The following is a 20,305-nucleotide window of genomic DNA, read 5'->3' as shown; positions in this document are numbered from 1 at the left end:
GATGGTCTAAAGGCAGAAGGTAACTGACCAAGTGAGGAAGTTTTATAACTACTTTTTTCCCCAGAAAGGCAGAAAAGAATGAAAAGTCAGTTAAAAATAGTATTTAGAATTTAACACCTTTACTTGGGCATTTATGAATATGAAACCTATACGGCAACAAAAAGTACCATGATCGCCGCATTATTGCTGAAAAGTCAGCCAAAGCCCACACTAATTCTTATTCCGCTTATTTCTTGGCTCCATCTCAGCACTTTCTGATCGTGTGCGACGATTCTGTCTTGGACTTACTTCTGTGCCGTGAAGATCATCTCTGAAAACCGCAAAAAGGAATTGGCATATTAGAAAATAATGATCATTATTATTCTACAGCAGTTTCTAGTTTACAAGTGCTTTCACAGGCATTATTTAAACTTCTCTATTGACAAATCTGTTAAAATATTATTATTATTCCCACTGTACAAGTCAGAAAACTGATGAGCAGAGATCACAGGTGTAAGAGAGCCAGGGACTGAATGAATCCCTTTCTTTCTTTAAAACACTTTATTCACTGATTGATTTTAGAGAGAGGAAAGGAGAGGGGAAGAGGGAGAGAGAAACATCGATTCATTGTTCCACTTACTTATGCATTCACTGGTTGCTTCTTGCATGTGCCCTGACTGGGGACTGAACACACAACCTTGATATTCTGGGACGACACCCAACCAACAGAGCTACACTGGTCAGGGAAAAAACTGAAACTTTTTTTGATTCTGTCAGAGAGCTGAGGCTGAAAGGAAACCATGAAAACCAAGTTCCAAAGAAAGAGGAATCCCTCAGAAGAGAGATGGGCCACATGATTTGCTCACTGTTGGCAGAACACTGGAGAAAGAGATGGCTCTCAGGTAAAATTCTAATGAATTCTGAAATGTGGGCTAGTGTTGAAGGTCCTGCCACAGAAGGGTCCACAAGCACCCGAAAGCTCTTTTCCAGGTGCTTCTCTCAACTACTCAGGAGAAAAACAGGGAGCAGGGCAAAAAGACTGAAGAGTGCCAACTTCGGTGGTATGGGTATAAGGCAGATGACTGGGGGTGACAGGGGTCAGGTAGGAAGCCCTGCCTCTTCTCTGGACTCCTCTCTCCTATGAGGCAAAAGCTTTAAGTTGTTGAGGGAAGAGCAAGAAACTCAGTGGCCCACGGGACTCAAGTCAAGATCCATGCCTCTGGGGAAAGAGCAGAGGTATAATCAGCCTGCTGGAGAGGGAAGGATAGAAAATCATTTGTAGGACACAAAATGCATTATTGCTGGACAAACAGAAGAAACAAAAACCTCTACCTCTGGAGGAGGAGCAGAAAACCATTTTGAGCTAAGGATCTTCACACTACCAAGAGAGGCCCTGTGGCGCCAGTCTGGCCGCTGTGGGAGGAGAGGGAGTGTGCTGCGAAAGCCCCATCCATGGGACCAGGGACACAGGGCCTGCCCAAGACTGAGGCTGGGCCAAGACCACAGAGAACCCCCAGCCCACCCTGACGCGGCGCCCAGCACCTAGAATGAGCAGAAGCAGTGGATGATCGAGGGAGAGGTGCAGATGTGGAGAAGAGATACCCTCCCTGGGCTGCCGGCATGCGGCGATGGCAAGGGAAGTGGGAGCAAAACCAGTCAGCAAAACCCTCTGACGATCCAGCCCCCTCACTAAGCACAAGGTAAAAGCAGCCCAACTAGAAGAACTTGACACGTAAAGGTCAAGTTGGCAACAAGAAAACTCTGACCTAGGTCAATTCCCCAATACTAATGGCCTGACAGCATAAGCATGCCTGTTCCCAGGCATCAACACTGTTGACTCCAGTCTCTATGGTCTTCGCAGTATGTCTAGCATTTAAGCAAAATGTACGATACAAAAAGGAAAAAACAAAACAATCCATTTTCAGGAGGCAGAGAATGACCTACATGTTAGAACCATTGGACCAAGACCTTAGATAACTATGATTGCTATGTTGAAGTGTCCAGGGAAGAGCTGGACCATGTGCATGGATAAAATGTATCTCATTAAAGATACATTTCTCATACTGCAGGGTTGGCTCTGAAAGACAAGGATCATTCCTGTCCTCTTCTTTCCACACCTCCCAGAGTCTAGAGGCACCCTCTGTAGGTGTCACAGTGGGCTTTCTCACCCTCCACAAAAGCAGTTTGTTCCTTTCCATTAGCTATCACTTTACCTTTTCTTCAGTCTTCCTCTACTCACATCAGTCCTTTCACCCAGAAGGGTCAGGTGCAAGAAGAATAAAGGCATTTTTACGGAATTTACAGAGACTCATCATCTTCCACACTCTGAGCCACGCAGGGTCAGTGAACAGTGAACTCAGCCATGGGGGTCATTAGCCTTTTGATATGGGACACGGGTGAGCAACCCTTTTCAAGGGCCAGATATTTGGGGCTTTGAGGTCCATACCGCCCCTGTTCCAACTACTCAATTCTGCTGCTATAACACAAAAGGAGCCACAGATCACAGATAAAACTTTATTAACAAAAACAGGAGACCAGATTTGGCCCACGGGCCATAGCTGGCCCACCCCGGACCTCGAAGCATGTCAATCCAACAAGAGAATCCAGGTGGCCAAACCAGAATGAAGTCTGATTCTTCTAGGACCCCTCTTAGCTAAGCTGCCTGTTAGAGGCGCACCAATCTGGACAGGAGAGAGTGGAGTGCTGTATGACAAACAAGCATAATCCCCAGCAACAGTCATGAAGAAATCCTGAATTTTTAAAAAAGGTCACTACAACTCCAGCACTGTTTGTGTGCTATCATTGCTCAGAAAGTGACCAAAAGGAGATGAACCCTTTCTGGGGACAGCAGCATTCAGTAACCAAATTGCCTTACTAAAGTGCGTACGCCAGGAGGTGAGGGAGCTGACTTTTTTTAAAGAGGCCATCCCTACAGCCAATAATATTAGATGGCTACTGACTGTACGAAGGATAAAAAGTCCATCAAGACTCCCTTGACCATCAGCCTATTGCTGATTCCAGTCAATTTCTTTGGATAATGGACCTTACTCCTAGGATCTACACGAGTGACCCAAATGGTTTGATCGGCACCCTCTAGGTTTGCAGACCCACAGTGGGCAGAGGGTGTCTTTAATCTGCCAATCTGTGATCTTTCTGACCACCCTTATGAACTGATTTAACCATATTCACCCACTTAAAGACCCTGTCTCCAAATAAAAATTTGGGATCAGGGCTTCAACATATAATTTTAGGGGAACATGATTCAGTCCTAAACAGACTCCATGATTCAGACATTCAGTTTTGACAAGAGCCTACTAGCAAGCTAATAGCTGTTTTTCCAAAGTGATATATACTTGGTAGCTACGAGAGGTTAGAGACAAGTCTAAAACTCTTTCAGAGGTTCCAATCAGGAAAATCATTAGTCATAAATACTTGTAGCTCAAAGTGGCCCAGGATTTGGGAACTCAAAAGTATTAGCATTTGTTTACAAGTGGCTCTTCCCTATCAGAAAATTTGCCCTGGTACCTATGGGATTGGGAATTACAAGTATACAACACACCGATTTCTACATATATTCAGATGTAGAAGCAAAAATAGTACATTAAATTAGTCCAAAGGGTTCTATCTACAAGCTTCCCTTTCCCACAGTGAACCCTGCCCAAACCCCATTAAACCAATTCAGGTGTTTACACTGCCCATATGACAGGTTGGGATGATGAATCTATTAACTATATCCAACAGAGCCATAAAAGTCTGAGTCCCTTCCCTTCCCAAAATTCAACAGCACACTCAGACTGGTGCAGATAGCCTTTCTTTGCCCTTAGGGACAAGGATACATGGCTACATACCTAAGTAACACAGCTAGAACACCCAGAATAGTTCTGAAAAATAAAAATTTACACTGATAACACCTAATGCTCGTGAGGATGGGGAGCAAGATGAAATCTCATTCATTGCTGGTGGGAATGCAAAATGGTATAGTCACTTTGGAAGCATGTTTGACAGTTTCTTACAAACTAAAGATACACTCACCAAACAATCCAGCAACTGTACTTGTTAGTGTTTACACAAAACCCTGCACTTTATTCGTAACTGCCAAAACTTGAAAGCAACCAACACATCCTTCCATAGGTGAAGAGATAAGTGAACTGCACTAATCCATATAATGAAATACTATATACAGCACTAAAAAAGTGAGCTCTCAAGCCACAAAAGAACATGGGGTAACCTTACGTGAACATTGAGAGAAAGAAGCCAATCTGAAAAGATTACATCCTGTATAGTTGATTTCAACACTTGTTATAAACCTGTATTAATCAAGACAATGCGTTATTAATGAAAAGACAGACATACAGATATCAATGAGTCCATTGTTGTTGCTTTACCAAAGTTTGAAAAGGAAGCTTATTTTTTTCTTAAAATCAGACTGCAATACAAGTTACATTACACATAAAGTAAGTTTGAAGGATGCTTTACTGCAAATACACAAACACAGCAATAAAATACAACGAGCTTTGGTCATCCCACTGAGTTAAGGTGGACCCCCACCCAAAGTGTGGTTTCACTGTTGAGACTGATGACAGGATGCACCCACCACGAGGGTATGTATGATACTGTGACTTATAATAAGACCTAGTAGGAGAGGGATTAAATCATCTTTAATGAGAGGGCTAAAAGGTATCTTTTGTTACATTTATCAGGTGATTTTGGAAAAGCAGGTAAGGATGGAGGCTGGGTGCCAAAGACACCAACAATGTGATTCAGCCCTACCCTCCGGGAGGGAAGAGAGGCCACACATGGATTTCAATCATCAGTGGCCAATGACTTAATCAATTCTGTGCCTGTGTAATGAAGGCTCCATAAAAACCCAAAAGGACAATTCAGGGAGCTTCTCTGTAGGTGAATACGCGGAGATTTGAGGGGAGTGGCCCACCTGGTGGGGGCAGGAAACCAGCCCCCTTCCCCGTTCCTTGCGTCATGCGTCTCTTTTATCTGGCTGTCCCTAAGTTATATCCTTTTATAATAAACCAGTGATCTAGTAAGTAAACTGCTTCTCTGAGTACTGCGCGTAGTTACAGCAAATTAATTGAACCCAAGGAGTGGGTAGTAGGAGACTCCAACGCATGCCTGGTAGGTTAGAAGCCCAGGTGACAGTCTAGACATATTACTGGCATATGAGGGAGTGGAGTTAACTCTTGTAGGACTGAGCCCTGAAACTGAGATCTGATGCCATCTCCCACAGATAGTGTCAAAACTGAGCTGAGTTATAGGACGCCCAGCTGGAATCCTAGAATTGCTTGTTGGTGTGGAAAAACACCCCCTACTCCCAATCAGAACTGGTACTGTAACAGTGGGGAATCCTAACTCATTCCACCATCTTTTGACGTCATTTCTGTAAATGCTGACTCTGTAGATAAAGAGCATGTTTGTATAAGAATTCTAGGAACTAACTTCAAAGGATACAGACTCTAACCTTCAGTCATCCCAGCCCCAGGAGATGTGATGACTTTCACCACAGAACCAGGATGATGCACAGCAGACCATTGCTTGACCAGTTTCAAAGTCCTTGTCCAGATGGACTGTCCTGGTCTGCACACAACGAACTTTTCAACTCCCCCTTCTCTTGACCTCTCTGTTCTGTTCCCCTCTTCCTCCTTATAAAAACCTCTGCCTGCACTGAGATATGAAGATGGGCTTTGAGACAAGAGTCCCCATCTTCTCTGATTGCTGGCATCTGAATAAACCACTTTCCTTTTCACTAGCACCTGTCTTATGAGCTTGGCTTTTGTTATAGCAGACAGCTGAACCTGCTTTCAGTTATAGCACCTGAATCACAGTATGAAAAAGCTCATTACTCACATAAAAAGGATTTTCTGGGGAGAACAGGGCAGACTTCCCAAGTCACTCTGAAAATGGAAACTGGCTTGAGTTCTTTATGGTGGTTGGTGGGTGGGGTCCGAGTGAGAGTCCCCATGCACAGAGGGGGCTTGCATAGTTTGCAACGACCAAAGGAGGGAGCCCCCAGGATTGCTTATCAGCTTTCCCAGATATGAAACAGAAGAGGAAGAGGATGGGTTAATACCTAAAAGCTGTCAGCAAACAAAATAATGGAATCAGACTCCTTATTACAGGGTGTAAACTGATGAAGAACTCAGCCCAGACACTTCCTGTGTAGTGCTAGTCCACAGCTGTGGCATAGTGGGAAAAGCCCTAGACTTGAGTTTAGGAGATTTAAGACAATTCACTATTCCTCAGGCTCATAATGCTTATAAAACAAAGTGAACAAAGTTTCTTCTCTACTCTGCAATCAGTGATTAAATAAGAAAGGAACATCAAAGTACCTACTTAGGTGACTAGCACATATTAGCGATTTGATAGGTGTTAGTTAAATGATATTTGTCTTCTCTAATAGAGGTATTTTTGCAGCTTTTAATAGTACTTACTGTCCAGAAAATAATGGCACAAAGCAAAGAAAAATATATCAGCCAACATGCCAGCCTTCTTTGGGATAAACCTATTTCTCTCTCTAGATAGAGGTCTATAAAGAAGGATAGGTCTCTTTGGTTTTACCATCAGATGTTAGAAAACTCTTTGGTTTCTTTCTAAACAGAAGGAAGAATCTGTATGGATTATGGCAGAAATGGTATCCAGAAAGTTCTTCACAGACAAGAGGCATGAGCTAAATCTTACAAGAAGAAAAGTAGGAAGGATAATAAATGTATCCAGAAATGATTTCCTAGATTCAGGATGGGAAGCCATAGTTTAATGGCAGCAGAGGATATTAGATTCGAAAGGAACAGACAATGAGATAGTCAATAAGCAAACAGATGGAACTTAAGATTTTGTTAAGTCAAATAAGCAAGACAAAATCAGAGCAATAACCATGGACAAATTCTGCATTGTTTCATTTACTGCATATAGTTCTCGGCACAACACTTTAAAAGGACCATGAACGGGCAGACTAGAACTTGTATAACATGCCTGAGACTTGCAGAGCCAGGGAGCTTTCCAGGTTCTTTTGTCTCAGGGAATCATCCTTTCCATTGTGGGTCAGGCCACTGATGAATAAGTTCATTGTCTGGGGTAGATCCACAGGCCCACTCTGTGTTTAGACTGCTTGGCGCTCTACCTACAAACAGGGAGAGGCCAGGCCCATCAACAATAATATTTTGATGGGCTTCTGCTCATTGTTGCTCCTAGGTTGTTTCCATTATTTTTTTTCACCTAATTTTTCAAGGTTTCTTGGGGTTTGTTTTTCTTTATCTTTTTTCCTTCAAGTATTTTAGGGCTCTGTTGTGAGATGCATATGTGCTTACAGTTACTATATTATCTTCATGGATTGATCATTTTATCATTATAAAATTATCTATCTTTAGTTACATTTTTTGTTTTGAAGTCTATTTTATCTGCAATTAATATAGTCATGCCAACTCTTTCAGTTATTGTTTCATGGTATGATTTTTTCTATCCTTTTACTTTTAACTTATTTGTCTTTGAATATAAAGTGTATCTCTTGTAGATGGCAATCATGTTGAATATTTTAGATTTAAAAAAATCCATTCTGCCAATCTCTGCCTTTCAATAGAGTATTTAATCTGTTTATAGCTAATGCATTTACCAATAAGGAAGGATTTTAAAGTGTCATTTGCTATTTGCTTTCTACAGTGCTTATGTCATTCTTTTTGTTCCTCTCTATTCACTGCCTTCTTTGGGGTTAAATATTTTCTAGTGTACCACTTTAATCTCATTGTCATTTCTTTTACTATATTTAAAATTTTATTTTCTGAATGGTTGCCCATGGGAATATAATTAAAGCATTAATTTAAAACAATCTAGTTCAGATTAACACCAACTTAATTTCAATAGTATATAAAAATATTGTCCCTAAAGAGCTTTGCTCCTTTCTTTTTGCTATTGTCATACAAATTATATCTTTATACATTGTATGACCATCAACACACATATAATTATTGTTTTTTGCAGTTGTCTTTGAAGTCAGACAGGGGGTTACAATAAAAAATACATCTATACTGTCTTTTGTATTTACTTACACTTTTATATTTATATTGGTGCTCTTTATGTCCCATGTGGATTCAGATGTCCACTGTCCTTTTGTTTCAGCCTCAAAGACTCCCTTTAGTATTTCTTATAGGACAGATTTCCTAGTGACCAACTCTCCATTTTTCTTCCTCTCAAAGGTCTTAATTTCTCCTTCCTTTTTTAAACACAATTTGCTAGACATAGAATTTTTGGTTGACAGTATTTTTTCTTTCAGCATTTTGAAATGTCATCCCTCTGCCTCTGGCTGGCTGGCCTCTATGGTTTCTGATGAGAAATCACCAGATTCTTTATAAGTAATAAGTTGCTTGTCTCGTGCTTCTTTCAAATTTTTCTGTCTTTGACCGAGTACATCTCACATGTATAGATTAATGTTTTTAATAAAATTTAGGAAGTTTTTGGACATTATTTCTTTACGTATCCTTTCTGCTTCTTCCTTGTTCTCCTCTCCTCACAGGACTTCCATTATGCATATGATGGTATGCTTGCTGGTGTCCCATGGGTCTGAGGCTCTTCATTATTCTGCATCCTTTTATCTTTCTACTCTTTGGACTAAATAATTTCTATCTATGGATCTATCTTCAAACTTGCTGATTCTTTCTCCCACCTGCTCATATCTGCTGTTGAGCCCCTCAGTTAACTTTTCATTTCAGCTATTATGCTTTTCAACTCTGGAATTTGTTTCTTTCAGTCATTTGTATTTTATATTGTTATTCTCATATTTGGGACACACTGCTCTCATACTTCAGCTCTTTAGATATTGTTTCCTTTAGTTCTTTGAACATATTTAAAACAGCTGACTTAAAGGTCTGTCTAGCATTCCAATGCCTAAGCTTTCTCTGGCACATTTTTATTGGTTGTTCCCTCTATCCACCCACAGACTGTATGTAGCATCATTTTTTTTTTTTGTAAGTCTCATAATTTTTTGTTGAAAACAAGACATTTGTAATAATATACTGTGGCAACCCTGGAAATCAGATTCTCCTATTACCCTAGGGTTTGTTGATGTTGCTGATTGCTGCTTATTGACTTTCTCAACTAATCTTGTAAACATGCTGTGTGTGTGTGTGTGTGTGTGTGTGTGTGTGTGTGTGCGCGCGCGTATGTGTTGACAATAAAGTGCTTGCTTGATTAGCTTAGTGGCTGGATATGTGTTTTCTTACTCACCTGGAACTGATATAACACAAGACCCCTTACTAACGCAGTCTTTGCCAAAAGGCTGTGTGTGTCTTAGGGCATGCATTCAATACTCAGTGGACAATTCTGCCCCAGAAAGATCTAGACACCTGACTGAAGACACCACAGATGTAGCTGAGAACTCATGCCAAAGGCAGAGCAATGAGCTGGTGGACAGCGTGCCACTGTAGGACTGGACACTGAGGAAGCCACACCTCTACAGGAGCCTGGCCAGTCAGCTCACTGCAACCAAGAGGCAAAACCCCTTCCTTCACAATGTTTCCCCAGTGCTCTCTAATGATAAAGCTTAACATCAAGAGAGCTGGCAAAACAATGATATTTAAAGGGCCCAACTCTATTTTCACAGAGCAGGCAAAAAAGATGAATTTGGAGATGAGAGGCAATAAATCAATAATTGGTACTGGAGCTCTGAAACTTCATGTAGGAAATCCAGTTGCCCTGCTGGAAAGACCATACGGAGAGAACATGGAGAGAAGCCACATGAAGGAGAATAGGCTGGGAGCTCAGCGAGGGGAGGACTGAGCCCCAGCTTCCCCTCCAGTCAGCATCCTCCCAGGCCTGCACTAGGCTTGTCATAGCAGAATGGCTATTCCAAGAGGAAGTATCCCAAAGAGAATATTCCAAAAGGACAAGACCCACTGTGCAGACGCTCACCAAGCTTCTCCTCACATCACATGGCCAAGTCCAGAATCAGTGTGGGCCTCACAATCTGAATGCCAGGAGGAACGGTTCATTTGGGGGTCGGCAGGAAGGGAGCAGCAGTACCACTGAAGTAACCCTAACCACCCAGTGTGTTCAGTTACAAAAATTCATCAGGCTATACACGTAAGATTTATCCACTTTAATGTGCACATGCTCAACTTCAATAGTTATGACTCCAAAGGAAGAAGCCAAATTATTAACAGTCCTCTATTAGAAAATATGACAGGCTTTTCATGCATGCAAATGACTCCTCCAGGGGTTAAGATGAAATACAGATCATCAATAGAGAAAATGATTCTTCCTTTTCTGACTTCATAAGATTATTAGAGAAAACTACTTCCTTAAATTTTCTTTGAGTCACAAGATAAGAGTTTAAAAGATAAGTCTCAACACTTATCCACTCAGGCTCTTGAAGCCCTATAAGCCACGTCACTAATGCCTAGAACCTAATACTGAGCTCATTCAGATCCAATGAACGCTGACACATTCAGTCACACAGATGCTTGCTGAGTCCGTGCTGTGGGTTACCTAGGCACTGTGCTAGAGGCCTGGGAGTCAAGGGCCAATGAACACACTGTCTGGAAAGGTAGTCAGGGATTAAGTACAGAAAGGAGCAGTCAGGGTCTTCTGAACAGAGATGTGAAGAAGAAGGAATGACAATTCCTGCCTAGATGAAGAAAGGGGAAAAGGCAACTGAGGGCAGAAAGGCAGGTGCAAAGGCACGGAGACATCTTGACATGACTCTCAGAGGCAACTGTGAGTAGTTCAGCTTGGCTGCAACAGAATGGTGGAGAGGTTTTAAGTATAAGGAATGAAATTCCATGAGCCAGCAGGTAAGCTAGGGCCATAACAGGGAGAGCTTGGATGCTAGGGAGTCCCTGAAGGATGTTAAAGTGTGACAGAGAAAACATAATGTATTTTAGATCTCAGTGGCAGAATAAACTATAATGACTAGAGGCAGGAAAACAGCTGGATGGCTGCTGCTAAAAGCTGGAGAAGAGCAAAGGGCCTGCAGCAGGCTGCGGCACGAGGGCCCGGCATTCAGGGGGCGCTCTACAGCAAGGGCACTCAAGCGGGGGCCCCAGAAGCAGCATCAGCAATACCTGGGAGCACGTTAAAAATGCACACTTTTAGGCCCCACCCCAAAACTACTGAATCAAAATCTCATAATTGGGTAGAGCCCACTAATCTGTTTTATCAAGTCTTCTCATTAATTTTGATTTATATTTTAAGTATGACTAATTTTGATGTGTATTTTAAGTATGACAACCACCTCTGCATGGGACTTGAACCTGACTGTATGTGAGAGGTAAGGGAGAGTGCAAGTGGAAAATGAGCCCTAAGTTTCTGGCCTGAAGAGCAGGGCAGACTGTTGTACTACCACTAACTGAGACGGGACACTGGAGGAGGATCAGGTCTGGAGAGAAGGAACCTATACTCCCCACATTTTATGTATAAGGCAACTGAAATCTGGAAACATGAAATGACAAACCAGGACCATTTTTTCTTTCTGTTTTCATTCTGTTCAGTGTAAATATATCTTATAGCTCAAAAATGGCACAATAACATATTTACAGACATAACCCAAGACCACTGTAGAAAATGTGTTTTTTGCTGCTTATGAAATTATTGTTTTATATGGAGCATTGTGTTGCTAGAAGAACCTCTCAAACATTTATGGAATTAGGAGACTGTGTTGGAACTGAAATAATACGTATGTCTTAGAATTAATATCTAATATGTCACGTGTGGTACCACAAAATATGCCTATGAATAAGGTAGGTACTTATAGAACCGCCCTATTTTGTTGAAAAGTAAAACTGCAGAGGCTTTTCCTGATTCTGCTTCTAAAGCTACCTTCTGGCATTCATTCCTTCATTCCTTCCTTCATTCATTCATGGGCATAAGCTTATTTAAACTGTTGTGCACTCGGCTGAAATCAAAACTCCTCGATTCTGTGGACCTTGGCCTCATCAATTTACCTCTTTGGAGCTCAGCTTCCTTCTTCACAAAATAAAGGGACTGGACTAGACGAGCACTGACATCCTTCCAGCTTTAACATTTATTGTCAAGTGATGGGGTTTGTTTGCTAACCATTTTCTTATAGTAATGACTTTAAGAAGTCTTCATTATCAAGAATGGACTTGAGCTCAGGAATTCTGGCTAACACTTTGTCATAGCCATTGGTCTCAGGAAGATTCCCAACACAAGAGGACATAATAAGCTAAGGAGTGGCCTCCTCTCCCAGAACTCAAAGTTAAATAACGTTTAGATGAAAGCAATTACGCAAAAATCTCAAACTTTCATACAACACTGGTTTGAACCACCAAATATCTCAATAGTCTGATAAACCTACGCATATTGTGCTCCCTGGATACACTACACTTTTCCATTTTCCCAGCGATTCAGCTATGAAACCACAAAATGTCAACGGCATAGCAAGCCTCTCCTTTGGAAAGACGGTATACATAGCTTAATGGTTGAAAGAGCTGACTTTCGACACATTAGGCTAGACTCTCAGCTCCATCCCTCATCACCTGGAGATCTACCCCTTTCAGCTTCAGTTACCTCATTATAAAACAGGAATAATCACACACCACAGTATTGTTATGCTATTTAAATGAGATCATGTGTGTAAAGTATTTACTGTGGGTTAGAATTGGGTTGACACTGGGGTTACAATGTTGAACATACAGACTGGTAGGGGAGATGGACAGTCGCATGAACGTGCTGGAAACAGGTCATGGTGATGTAAGAGCTATAATAGGAGGACATGATCCAGAAGGCAAGGCAAGAGAAGACTTCCATGAGATGCACATATTGAATTTAGATCTGAAGGGTGATTAGGGGTAAAGCAGGGAAGAAAGATGAGAAGACCACTCTCAGTAGAGAGTCAAGGCTGTCCAAAGGCCCTGTTGTGGAGTAGAATGTAGCATGAAGAAAAGACCTATGAAGAAAGTGGAGCAGAAAGAATGACTAAGTGTGTAATAAGACATGAGTCTGGAGAAGGAAAGACCATACAGGACCTTTTAGGCATATTGAAGAGACCCTTCTTAATCCTAAAAAGAGTAAGAAGCTATTGACTATTTTTAAAATGGAGAGATGAGTAACAGTGATTAGATTTTCATTTTGAAAAGGTCACTCTAGCTACAATAAGGAGATTATGTTGTAAAGAAGCCAGAAAATGCACAAATTAAGACATGATTTATTGTCCAATCAAGACACACGGTAGCATGAATTAAGGTGATGAGAGGGGTAGAAATAAGTTGATGGATTCCAGAGATATTTAAGAAGTAAAATCTGGCCCTGACCAGTGTAGCTCAGTTGGTTGGGCATCACACTGCAAAGTGAAAGGTCACTGGTTTTGATTCCAAGTCAGGGCACATGCCTGGGTTGCAGATTTGGTCCCCAGTCCCCAGTCGGAGTGCTTATGAGAGGTAATTGATCAATGTTTCTCTCTTCCTCTTTCTCTCCCCCCTCTAAAAATAAATAAATAAAGTCTTTTAAAAAAAGAAGTAAAATCTATAAGACAGGTCATAGATTGGATGTACAGACACTAGGGAACAAGATGTCAACAATGACAGTTTTGGGGGGGAGGGGCATAAGAAATTAGCTGAAAAGGAACATCGGAAAAGGATCATGTTTTTCTTTTGTTTTAAAAACTTTTTCAGGGGGGGAGGTGTTGGAGAATAGATAAGGTCAAGTGTTCAGCTTTGCACATGTTGATTTTGAGGTGTCTTAGAATCTAAGAAGGGACATTGAGTACGTAGGAGAGATAAATTTATTAGAAGATAAATTTAATCTTGACCAATATCAACAATTAACCTGGTTGAACAACAGGAAAACAGGATACTGTGTCTCATAAGTCAAAGAAGAGAGGGTTTTAAGAAAGGGGAAGAAGTCAATAGTATCAAACACTGTTGAGAAGACAAGGAAGATAAATAAGGTCTAAAGAATGTCCTCTGGATGCAGCAACATGGAGGTCTTCAATGACGGGTGAAAGCTATGTCTGAATGACGAGACTGGCTGAATATGCTGAAGAGCAAGTAAGTGGGAGATAAGGAAATGGAGACTGCAAGCAGAGATCATCTCTATATGTATGACATACAGATGTGAACAACAGTATATTGACAGTCAGAGGGAAAGGAGGGTAGGAGGGTGAAAGAAGAGGGCAAAGGGGGTATAAATAGGAACAGAAAGAGACTTGACTTTGGGTGGTGAGCAATGCACAGATGATGTTTCATTGAGTAGTACACTTGAAACCTGCATGATTTTATTAACCTATATTAACCAATGTCACTCAAATAACTCAACTGAAAAAAAAGAAAAGAAAGAATGAAAGGAGAGACACAATGGGAGCTGCAGAATGAGAATAAGTAAGATGAGAGGTTGAGTGAGGTGTTTCTGTCTGTTGGTTGTGTGGCGGGTTGGTTTTACAATGGGAAAGATTTGAGCATGTCCAGTGAGAAAAATGCAGCTGAGAGGGAGACGTTGCCTACACAAGAGAGAAGGGATAAGGCAAAGTTCCTGACAAGGGAGTGGCAGTGAGGTAGGAGGAAGCAGCCTCCAATAGGAGTCAGGACATCCCTTTATTGTAGAAGGAGGGAATGAGGATTAAACGCTTGTAAATACAGACAGATATATACATTTGAAAAGATGAAGGTTCCTACATAATGGCTTCTATTTTCTCTATAAAGGACAAGGTCTTAAGCTGCGGTGAATATTACTGAGTTTTCAAGTAATACTTGTGAAGAACAGGACAAAGAAAAGGTCACAGAAACAGTGAAATTGCCAGGCAATCTGAGATATGTGATCATGAAATTATACTGCAGTACATTTGCCCTGCTGTACTACAACCCACTCCTGTAGGTGGAAATTAATGAAAATGTATTATTTTTTTGCACCGGTAATTTCCTCCTTACCTACCAGTGGGACCTGGAATAGGTCGCTGCCCACTGCACTCCCCGCCCCCCCCCATGCCGTCTCATTTCCCAAAGTGACTCATAAATGGTATAGGAGAAGTGGAATCGCATTTATTCTATACTAAACATCTTATGACTAGAACATCTAGAAAATGATTAAAAGTTTCTAAAGACTCTGGAGCCAGTACTTGAGGCCAAAGTATTGAACACCTATTGGAACAATTTGTCTTCAGAAAAACAACTTCTGACAAGTATTCAGAGTTATCACACTGGGATTCCATTTCTAAGCAGAAATATATAGAAACAAGTTGTAAACTTGAAATCTTTACCTTGATGTGTAAAATTATCACTTTCTTAAATCAGAAAGCACAAATACTCTTTTCTTTGAAAATCAACTGTATAGAATTATAATTTCTCAGGTCAAAGTACATGTTTATTTTTTATTACAAGAACTCACTTATGTGATGCTTCCCAGGCTTCCTCTTCTTCCAGAAGATCTCTTATGATGTCTGAACTGGAACTAAAAGGACACACATCAATATCGCCAGACAATGAAGATGGTATGGTTCCATTTATATAAAATTCTAGAAAAGGTAAACTAGTCTATAGTGTCAGAAAGCAAACCAGCAGACCAGGTTACCTGTGCAGGGGTTGGGGGTGGGCAAGGAGGGCTGACAAAGTAACAAAAAGAAACTTTGTTTGCAGGGGTGGTCTCATAGCTATATGTGTATGTGTTAAAACTCATCCAAGTGTGCTTTGAACATCTGAAATTTATTATACAACGATTTCAATAAAGATATTTTAAAAACCCTTTATAAGTTAGCAATAATAACAAGGAAAAAAAAACCCTAATCTTAAATAAATCCCTTAACATAAAACCTGAATTCAAATGGTATAAAGTCATGGGCCTTTTCAATTTCCCATGGAAACCAAGGATCCAATCATGTCTTAAAAACTACTCCCTAGTAATGAGATTCACAAGAGATACCAAGTTCCTAAGTGGCTTTTAATCCCTCCGTAAGTAAAGTGAAATTTAATTATTTTGAACTGTGTTAAAAATGGAATTTGTGATAATGCACTCTGGCTTAAAGTACTGTGTATGTCTGACCTATCTGTGCAGGGTAAACAAAGTTATAGAGGGCATGTATTATTTCTTTATAAGAACCACTGTTTTAAGTTTTTAGCATCTTGTTCTTACGAAAATAAACTCCTATCAAATAAGTAATTTTTAAAAATATGTATATCAATATCAAAAAAAGCATGTCTTTAGGTATCTAAAGACAGAGAAGGCCTGGGCACTGGATGGGGGCACACCAGAGCAGCGCTCGCTGCCCCAGGGAGGAGAAGGCTGAGTAAAGCAAAGGCCTCACTCTCAGGGGCCAAACAACAGGTTTGGAAATGTTAGCGTCTATCGTATTTCTAATGATACTCTAAGAGATAAAAAAAATTTAAAAATTATAAAGATTTAAAGTGCCAGTGAATCATTCTTAACTACTTCTGACAAAACACTTTGAAGCAATGTTTGCCTATGATGCCTGGGGAAAGAAAGGCAGTAACAGTCAATAAATCCAGTTCTGCAAGAAATGTTTTACACAAGGGATTTCTGCCCAAATCCTGAAACTATCACGGAGCTCTTTGCAGGGCCCCCTCTGACTGTGGTCCATGTGCATAATGGCCCACGTGTGGGGATTCCCATCATGACTCAAGTGTAGTATAGTGATACAGATACCACAGTATTTCCCAGGCTGTTCAGAATAAGGATTCTCATATAGTAGTAGCAATACTTTTAGTATTTGTGCTTGACAAAATATATAATAAGAATGAAGCATTATAAAATCAGTAATACTTTTAGTTTATATTTTCTTCATTATAGCAGCACATGTACACAGTTTTAAAACAGCAGTGCATGCATTTGTGAGACACTCTATTATGTCCACAGATCATTTTTGCTGTGCAGTCATTCCTTCGGGCCCCTGGGTGTGAACCACTGATCAAGCCTATTAAGAGTATCTAAGCCTCTACTACCCTCTTACATTGAGGATGGCCCACTGCTCACCAAGTGCCCCTGAAAAGAAAAACATTTATTTATCACCAGCCATCTCCACCTTAGAGTAAACTGGCTTATAACAAGCTTTTTTCATTAAACATTTAGCTAAATGTAGTTTTTATCAGCATGGAAGAGGGAAAAGCAGGAGGCCTTGAGGAGGTCCAAGGAAAATTTTACTAACTTTATTATTTTCCTAAAAGAAAGACCCACACAGCCACTTGCTAGGGAGGGCTTAGATCTTCTGCCACCCCTATTCCCACAGAAGCAATCTGACCCTTTCGGATCCCAGCCTTTGTTATCCTTTACCTTGGTGATAATTATTCCAACTTTAGAAAGAAAACTGGAGCTCCTTTAATGTAACTCTTTCGCTCCCTCTCTCTACTCAAGTTATATCAATGCCCTCATCCATTCTTCTTTTTCTGGATAAAGCAGCCATTTTCAACCATTGTGCCCCAGGAATATTTTAAACATGCAATACCTATTTAGTCAGGGGCACTGACCTTTTTCCCCTTAGACTGTCAAATTAAAAAATGACAACGGCCATTCGGTGTGAATGAATCAAAATTATGCTCACTGGCCATCACTGGGGCGGAGCCACAGCAGTGCTTCTCAGCCTTTTCTCATTATTCCCCACCCCATCCCCACTAGCCTTTTTAAACATTTCTTCCTAATTACCCTTCCATGAAATGTTAATGCCACAAATATACTATATATGTAAAAATGTGTTGTATATATTCTGTGCTTTATACACAGCAAAAAAGGTAAGATATTTGGCCATCCCTGCCCCAAGAGCCAATTTCTACTCCCTTAGGGACAAAATGGCTCCTGTTGAAAACCTACGAGTTAGATGATTGGGATTAAGGGCTGGTCATGTGACTCTGGGTCCTGGTAGGTATCACATAAGCTAGAGAAATTGAGTCAGCTTCTTGCTGATACCCCCAAATGCACACATATGATTTTTTTTTAAAACGGGAAGGTTACAAAGCATCCCTACCATTCCAGCTAAGTAAGCAGAATGCCGAGCTTGTCAACTAACCTAGTAATCTGTGATCAATTTACCAAGCGGCTCTCAAATCACCAGTACAAATAACTGGATTGTTAAAGGAAAATATTTGCGGTACATTAATGACATAAATCTAAGAGGTTTTTGCTGTGCTACCTCAGGAAAAACAGATGGTAGAGGAGGTGGAAAAAAATACATCTCAAAAGTTGCCTGCAATCTCCCCTTCCTCTGAGACTTCAATGACATTGACCAGGCAGACCACACAGCTCCAAGACTGCCTCAGTCCTCACCGCCCTTCCTTTTACTCTAGCTCAGTTACTAGCCCGAAGGATAGCCAAATCAATAAAGTAAATAATACCAAGTCTGGGAGGTTTGGCCCTGGCCAGATGGCTCAGTTGGTTGGAGCATCATCCTGTATACCAAAAGGTTGCAGGTTTGCATCCCGGCCAGGGCACATATCTAGGTTGCGGGTTGGATACCAGTCAGGGCTCATACGAGACAACTGGTCCATTTTTCTCTCTTGCTTTCCTTCCGCCTTCCTCTCTCCCTGAAATTAATAAAAACATATCCTCACGTGAGAACTTAAAAAAAAAAAAAGTTCCGGAGGTTTAAAGTTTACCTAAAATGAAGTTCCAGGATTATCTGCTCTATCTGCTGCTCCAATTCTAGTTACGACTGGCAAACGAAGTATGGATGCTAATGCAATTAAAATAACAGAACTGTTCATTCCTGTTTAAAGTTGTGTACTTACTATATTCTACTCAGAAGCCACATTCTTGAAATGAAACATACAATTTCACAAGTAGGATTTTACAAAGAGACTTGGACTATGGGGCATAACAGTCAGTGGTACTAAAATGATCACTCTCAGATCTCTTCCTTGTGCATCCAAGTAATTAATATTCTTGAAGTCTTAGCCATTTTAATATGTTTTGGAGGTAAAATGATTCCTTTAATATACTTACAAAACATCTAAAAAAAAAAATCCTCCACAAGAGAAAATAATGACTCACTCTGGTCTACCTAGGGTCAGAGCATGCACAAAACTACCCAGAGATAGCTTTTAATTCTTGGACAAGGAATGTTTCCAGAATAAACTACAGTTTTCTCTGTTTTGGTTTGGAACATTCTGTTAAACCAGGCTTTAAGAGCTGGATAAATACGAGGTTTGGTACATAAAAGTTATAGCTCCCTATGGACGGTTGTTCATATTGTGCCCCCAAGGCTATTACTACACAGATTAAATACTTGTGGTGAGAAAGACTCATCAGAAGAAGAAAAAAGGAATCTTGAAGTCCATAAAACTCCCAGCCTCTGTTCAGGAAGATAACTGTAGGTCAACCACACTTAGTACTTCATACCATTTAGCCCTTATTTTAAGCTCAAGGTTTCAGAAGCATAAGCTAAATTGGTTTCTGTTGGTTGATATATTGGGTGGTCTTTGGCCTCGTTGATCTTCCTAAAATACCGGTATTTTACTCTTGTCATTCTGACCAAAAGTGTAGCACATCTTATCAGGCAAAGATAAATCCAATTTTTCATATTTCTTTTGTAGCATCTCATTTCATTCCATTAGTCAAGATTTTACCAACAAAGTGGAAAAGTAACATGCTAAATATAAATACCTCTGGCTAAATATAGATACCTCAGTAATACTGTCCAGGGGGAGAAAGCACAAATTTTATCTTCAAAGTTAAAGTTTCAGTCCAGTTTCTTTCACTTATAAATTTGGGCAAGTTGCTTAATCTTTCCAAGTCTCAATAGCCCCACCTATAATGTCAGGATAATAACACATGCAGTTCACAGAGATACTTTTAAGATTAGTTAATAGAACACACAGAACAGCTGGCATATAGATTGGCACATAATAAGTGTTCGATAAATGTCAGCTCCATTTTCATAAAACACATTTGGGCCTGAATTACCTGAATAATTGCCTTAGCACTATGCTTCCATTTGGCCTAGGAAACCTTGTCACTATTGAGCTCTATTTTCATCTTTGATTTCCACTGTTTCTATGACACCAGGGTGCAAATTCATCAGAACTTGTTATTTGTCCAGCATGGCAGGTACACAGGGTACTGTGGGGTAAGAAAAATGCAAACATCTGCTCTAAAAATCCTGTGAATTAAAGATTACTTACAAGTGAAATTTTTCTATTATCTTGTAGTTACTCCCCATTCCTTCTCATAATTGTGGCATTAATTTGAACGTGGCTGAAAATACACAACTTAAAAAATAAACTCCTTCAGGACAGTTCAATGGAAGATTGATGGAATGCGCACAATGCCCACCAGTCAATGGTACTCAAATAAATGCTGCGGTTACCATAAACCCTTTCTCTTCCCCCTTTTTAGTAATCTGCTCTGCAGGGTAAGCAAAAATTTATATGCCAAA

The 20,305-nt window shown here is 40.4% G+C and overlaps 1 protein-coding gene across 1 annotated transcript in view; it reads right to left on the bottom strand.

Moving 5' to 3' along the window:
• Window positions 1–206: 206 nt before the first annotated feature.
• Window positions 207–20,305, bottom strand: part of RAD18 (RAD18 E3 ubiquitin protein ligase) — a 105,760-nt gene continuing 85,661 nt past the window's right edge. Inside the window, exons 12-13 of the mRNA XM_054594973.1 lie at window positions 15,316–15,378; window positions 207–310 (exon numbers count right to left, since the gene is read on the bottom strand). Of these exons, the coding sequence (XP_054450948.1) occupies window positions 211–310; window positions 15,316–15,378 (163 nt within the window). The 3' untranslated portion in view covers window positions 207–210. The remainder of the gene's footprint in view (window positions 311–15,315; window positions 15,379–20,305) is intronic.

Source organism: Pteronotus mesoamericanus, unplaced genomic scaffold (genome assembly GCF_021234165.1).
Source record: "Pteronotus mesoamericanus isolate MK-2021 breed Mesoamerican mustached bat unplaced genomic scaffold, CSHL_Meso_final scaffold_54, whole genome shotgun sequence".
In the NCBI taxonomy this organism is placed as follows: Eukaryota; Metazoa; Chordata; class Mammalia; order Chiroptera; family Mormoopidae; genus Pteronotus; species Pteronotus mesoamericanus.
Note: the sequence above shows the minus strand (reverse complement) of the source record. Positions and strands in the feature narration are given on the sequence as shown.